Source organism: Sphaerodactylus townsendi, linkage group LG15, assembly GCF_021028975.2.
Source record: "Sphaerodactylus townsendi isolate TG3544 linkage group LG15, MPM_Stown_v2.3, whole genome shotgun sequence".
Taxonomy (NCBI): domain Eukaryota; kingdom Metazoa; phylum Chordata; class Lepidosauria; order Squamata; family Sphaerodactylidae; genus Sphaerodactylus; species Sphaerodactylus townsendi.
This window is the reverse complement of record NC_059439.1, coordinates 23420406-23426193: the sequence shown is the minus strand read 5'-3', so window position 1 is coordinate 23426193 and position 5788 is coordinate 23420406. Positions and strand designations below refer to the sequence as shown.

The 5788-nt window shown below is 43.1% G+C and overlaps 1 protein-coding gene across 1 annotated transcript; it reads left to right on the top strand.

Annotated features, from left to right (window-relative positions):
- Positions 1-525: 525 nt before the first annotated feature.
- LOC125444187 (olfactory receptor 6C3-like) lies at positions 526-1470 on the top strand. Its single transcript, XM_048516624.1, has one exon. It carries the CDS (start codon positions 526-528, stop codon positions 1468-1470), a length of 945 nt encoding a protein of 314 aa, XP_048372581.1.
- The last annotated feature ends 4318 nt before the right edge of the window (positions 1471-5788 follow it).

Sequence of the window (5788 nt, the reverse complement as noted above, 5' to 3'; positions counted from 1 at the left end):
CTACACCACCCTGGCGGGTGGTATACAGATTCATTTAGAATGCCCATTTTGTTATAAGACACCATGGGAAAATAATGTCCGTGGATGTTTTCTGCCATTGTTTTATTGGAATTAGGCAGTCATAAACCCACAGGTAGATAGAGGGTCATCATGTCTACAAGCTTTCTGCCTGTGTAATGGCTCCTTTCAGTGGTATTTATCAACCGGTTCCAGTGGTGGGATTCAAATAATTTAATAACTTGTTTACAAGCACCATTTTAACAACCAGTTCTGCCAAAGTGGTGCGAACCTGCTGAATCCCACCACTGTCTCCTTTCCATTCCTATCTAATAGTTCCCTTCTGTTAAGTGAGCAGTCTTACTCTATGGAAGAGGTTATGCTGCAGTAGAAGAAAAATTATCAGTAGGAGTATGATTCTGTCACTATTCTCATCAGACTCCTCATTAGTTGCATCTTTAATCTTCCTCATATTGTATCTTAACTTTGGCATGCTTTTCTTTTCAACAGGATTGGTTATTTACCAGAATGTGCAGAAATGAGACAAAGATAACCACATTCATCCTTCTGGGATTTGGTGATTTACATCAATTGCAAACACCACTTTTCCTGTCGTTTCTGGTGATTTACGTTGTGGCAATCACTGGAAACATCCTCATATTTGTGCTTGTTATCTTTGATCAGCGCCTTCACACTCCCATGTACTTCTTCCTGGGGAACTTATCCTTCTTAGAGGCTTGCTACACCTCCAATATATTCCCAAGATTACTTTTGGCTCTCCTGACTGGGGACAGAATGATTTCTTTCAACAGCTGCTTGGCACAGTGGTACATCTGCAGTTCCTTGGCAGTTACAGAATGTTGCTTACTCTGTGGGATGTCTTATGACAGGTATTTGGCTATCTGTAAACCACTGCATTATGCAACAGTCATGAACATTCAGACTTGTATGCACTTAAAAGCTGCATCTTGGATCAATGGATTTGCAGTTTCTTTCATGTTACTCTTTTTCCTTTTGAAGTTACCATTTTGTGGCCCCAATGAAATAGACCATTATTTTTGTGAATATTTTGCCCTCCTACAACTTTCCTGCAGTGATGTCAGTTTCATGAAAATGTTGAGTTACTTTTCGGCAGCCATTTTTACATTCCCTCCTTTTCTTCTTACTTTAGTATCTTATGTATACATTATAGCTGCCATCTTGAAAATTCCCTCTGCTACTGGGAGACAAAAGGCCTTCTCCACCTGTTCCTCTCATTTGATTGTGATTTCTGTTTTCTATGGGTCTCTGATGATTGTGTATATGTTTCCAAGGTCTGAAGGAAAGAGAGATATGGGCAAATTTTCCTCCCTCTTGTATATAGTGCTGCCCCCTTTGATCAATCCCTTCATCTACAGCCTGAGAAACAAGGAAGTCCAAGAGGCTTTGAGAAATATTATTGGGAGAATTGTGAACAGTAAACCTTACCCATAAAGTTGGTGGAAGTGATCCATACATAGCAAACATTTCTTCTTAATAATTCTCTGTTTGGGAGGTCTTTTTGTAAAATGCAGGAAAATCAAGTTGAGCCATGTAGTGGATATGGGTTGAATGAAGCCAATTTTTTTCCACTTCACCTTACCCAAATTTCCTCTTTTCTACAGCCCCCATCGTATGTTAATTGTGTTCATGCTGATCCATGACCTCCAGCATAAATTGTTTGGGTTGTACAAAGGGATGGTGTTTCTTTTTTTCACCAGGTGAAAAGCTGTTTCTATCCAACCCAACATTTCACTCATTGCATTTTTTTTTAAAAAAAACACCTTACATGATACTTTTTTTCTAAGAAAAATACTTTTTTAAACTTTTTTTTCTAAAAGTGTCTGTTAACATAGAAAATCAAAATATTGTGTTCTAAAGCATTCAATAAAATTCTGGGTCTTTTTCATTGACTGTGTGGTTACAGCACCTGCATATAAGGAAACCCCAAAGGGCTGAATAAACTCCTACATACGCTTCTGAACAGATGTTCCTGCAGCACTAGATGTTGTGTGGAAGGACAAGTTACAGTGAGATCCTATACAGTTAAACCCTTCTAAGCCCCTTCCGCACATGCAGAATAATGCACTTTCAATCCACTTTCAATGCATTTTGAAGCTGTGCAGAATAGCAAACTCCACTTGCAAACAATTCTGAAAGTGGATTGAAAGTGCATTGTTCTGCATGTGCAGATTGGTCTCTAATCTCATTGAACTAAATTGGCTTAGAAGGGTGTAACTCTGGCCCCTTCCGCACACGCAAAATAATGCATCTTCAAACCACTTTCACAACTGTTGGCAAGTGGATTTTGCCATTCTGCACAGCTTCAAAGAGCACTGAAAGCAGTTTGAAAGTGCATTATTCTGCATGTGCGGAATGAGCCTCTGTTTAGGAAGGCAGTGTTATAAGTACTTTTGGATAACAACTATTTGTTACGTTCTATGCAAGGCAGATTGCATGGACACAGGAGACATGGAAATAAATTCCCCATCCTGTGCAGAAGTTCCTGGCATTACACACTACATGATTCTGTAAGGAGTGGGGTGCAAGGGAAGGATAATGCTTTTGAGCAATTTTGACACCTTTGTGTAGTGTGTTTTCTGGGCTGAGTGGCTATGGATTCGTAGTTTTTGTTCCTAATGTTTTACTCACATCTGTGATTGGCATCTTGAGAGACATGGCACAGTAAGATGTGCTTCCATGGCACATGCCTCTGAAAATGCTAGCCATTGATGTGGGTGAAATGTTACAAATGAAAACTACCAGATCCTGGCCACACAGTCCAGAAAACCCACAACATCCAGGGGATTCTGGTCATGAAAGCCTTCAACAATTCTATCTTGAAATCGTGTATGTCCACTGCTGGCACTCTGCCTCTCCATGGGCCTGGGGCAGCCCCGGGTCTAACCAACCAATCCCTTCCTGGGTGCTGTCCTTCCCATCCTCGCCCCTGATCTCTTGGGGCAGTCCTAGCTGGGCTAAGAATTGAAGCCAAGAGTGTTACATGTAAGTGAAGTCACCCCCCCAAAAAAATCCATTGGTAGAAGTGGCGTCATATCATCTGTGACATTCTAGGAATCTCCCCAGTCTCTATATTTACCATAGAGATTTCAGAAATTTCTCACTTTTAAATGGTGTCACATGACAGTCTGAAAAATCTATTTTTGGAAATGTGAAGGGCAATAGTACAGAGTATGGTAGCGGAATTCAGAAGGCTGGGAAAGGGCTGTCCTTCCATGCTTATTTAGTCTCCACAATAAAGCACAGCTAATCCGAAGAAATAAACTGATCTCCTTACACTCTAATGCAAATAACTCTCTTGGGCTCATTCCGCACATGCAGAATAATCCACTTTCAAACTGCTTTCAGTGCTCTTTGAAGCTGTGCAGAATAGCAAAATCCACTTGCAAACAGTTGTGAAAGTGGTTTGAAAATGCATTATTTTGCGTGTGTGGAAGGGGCCTTGGTGTGCCATTCTAGAAAGAATTGTATCCTTCAGCTTTGGCATCCAACCCCTATGCCACCAGTGCAAATGGGGAGTACTCTTAACAAAAGATTAGTCAGAAATCTCAAAATGGGATTAATGTATTGGACTATGGCTGGCAGGAAGCATTGGTAAAATCCTTTAGCATAACTTTTGTTTCATGGAGGCAAAGTGAGCTGTTGCTAGAGTTGGAAACTGGTTTCCCATGTTGCTGGTTTTTTTCTCCCTTCCTAATGGTATTAAAAAGTGGTGAGAAGAAGAAGAAGAAGAGAAGAAGAAGCAGCAGCAGCAGCAGCAGCAGCAGAAGAAGAAGAAGAAGAAGAAGAAGCAGAAGCAGAAACAGAAGCAGAAGCAGAAACAGAAGCAGAAGCAGCAGCAGCAGGAGGAAGAGGAAGAGGAAGAGGAAGAGGAGAGTTGGATTTATATCCCCCTTTCTCTCCTGAAGGAGACACAAAGGGGTTTACAAACTCCTTTTCCTTTCCACCTCACAACAAACACCCTGTGAGGTAGGTGGGGCTGAGAGAGCTCAGAAGAATTGTGACTAGCCCAAGGTCGCACAGCTGGTATGTGTTGGAGTGCACAGGCTAATCTGAATTCTCCACATAAGCCTCCACAGCTCAAATGGCAGAGCGGGGAATTAAACCCAGTTCCTCCAGATTAGAGTACACCTGCTCTTAACCACTACACCACTGCTGCTTATTTGCAAGTAAATGCAGATCTATGCCCAGATAGGTCTATGCCCAAATGGAGGTCTATGCCCAGAGAGGTTTCTGCCTTCGTGGTGATTGAGCAAATGCAAGGATGACTTCCAACTTTTATGGTTTTGAAGTTCGCAAACCACCATAACTCCCCACTCACTCCCCCCCCCCATAAAAGAAAATCAATGTTCAGGCAAATTATTCAGATGCCATATTCAAGACTTTTCTATTGGCCTTTTTATTTTGGTATATTCATCTGCCGATAGATTGATCCATCGATATATCAATCTATAGATAAGATTAAAGATACAAACTAATGCACACATGTGTGATAGAGAACTCGTGAAACATGGCCTCTCCCGGAGATCCAAGCAAAAGGTCAGCTAATGTCTGCCCCACTCCAAACAAGGCAATGGGTAATAAAGCCAAACATACCCTGAAACAAAGACTCACCAACCAATTCATTTTGAACTTGCATATTCGACGCCAGAGTAGCTTTTGAACATTTATTTTCTCAATATTTAGGTGACAATGCTTGTCCTGATTTTCCAGTAGATTTTAGTTGCTTTCAAATATATGCTATTTCACTGTAGAATGAGCAGTTGGCTCTGTATACTTTAAACATAAAATTGATATATTGATTTTAATTTTTGTTGCCATACTCAGCTATTCCTCTAAGGACGTCAATTGCATGGGGATGTGTGGAGACTCATTCCAACAAATACACTGACACATACTTGTTGGAAAAGAAGTCGGCCGCAGCCCAAATTTATTTAACATATATCCAAAAACATTGAAGCTGGGCGAGCATAACAGAGCACATCCTGGCCCCCAGGCAGCAAACCGCTGATCCTGGTTATAGGGCAGCCCCAGCTGACCCCTTAGGCCCTTCGGACAGAACCCCTGTCCGGCACATCCCCCGAGGGAACTGGAACAGGAAGTTACTAGGTGCCACATGGACGCAAACCCAATTTGTGACACCCCTCCCTGCCTGGCAGCGAGCTCTTGGCACGGCCCCAAGGCTTGTCTTCAAGAGCTCTATCGCCACCACGGACCTCATATGGAGGCCCCCATGGGAAGGTCCGGCATGCAAGCTACTGCCTTCCCAAAATAGGATGTGCTCTTATGCCCAAACCGCCCAGTGAACTGCGACAATATACAACACAATAAAGAACCCCAATAATCCTTCAAAATGGGAGTGGAGGGAGGGCCTTTGAAAGCAGCCAGCCTCGAAAGAGGCCGGTTCCCGCCGACGCCGCCTTTTATAGGCTGCTTGAAGGCCCCTGTCACGTGCCGGCACCCGGCCACGTGACAGCCTCGGCCGGCCGGCGGGAATAATACCTTCCATTCGTTCCTCCCCCCACGCAATTGCGCCTCCCGGCTGAAGCCTCGGGCGCGATTTGCATGGGGATGTGTGGAGACTCATTCCAACAAATACACTGACACATACTTGTTGGAAAAGAAGTCGGCCGCAGCCCAAATTTATTTAACATATATCCAAAAACATTGAAGCTGGGCGAGCATAACAGAGCACATCCTGGCCCCCAGGCAGCAAACCGCTGATCCTGGTTATAGGGCAGCCCCAGCTGNC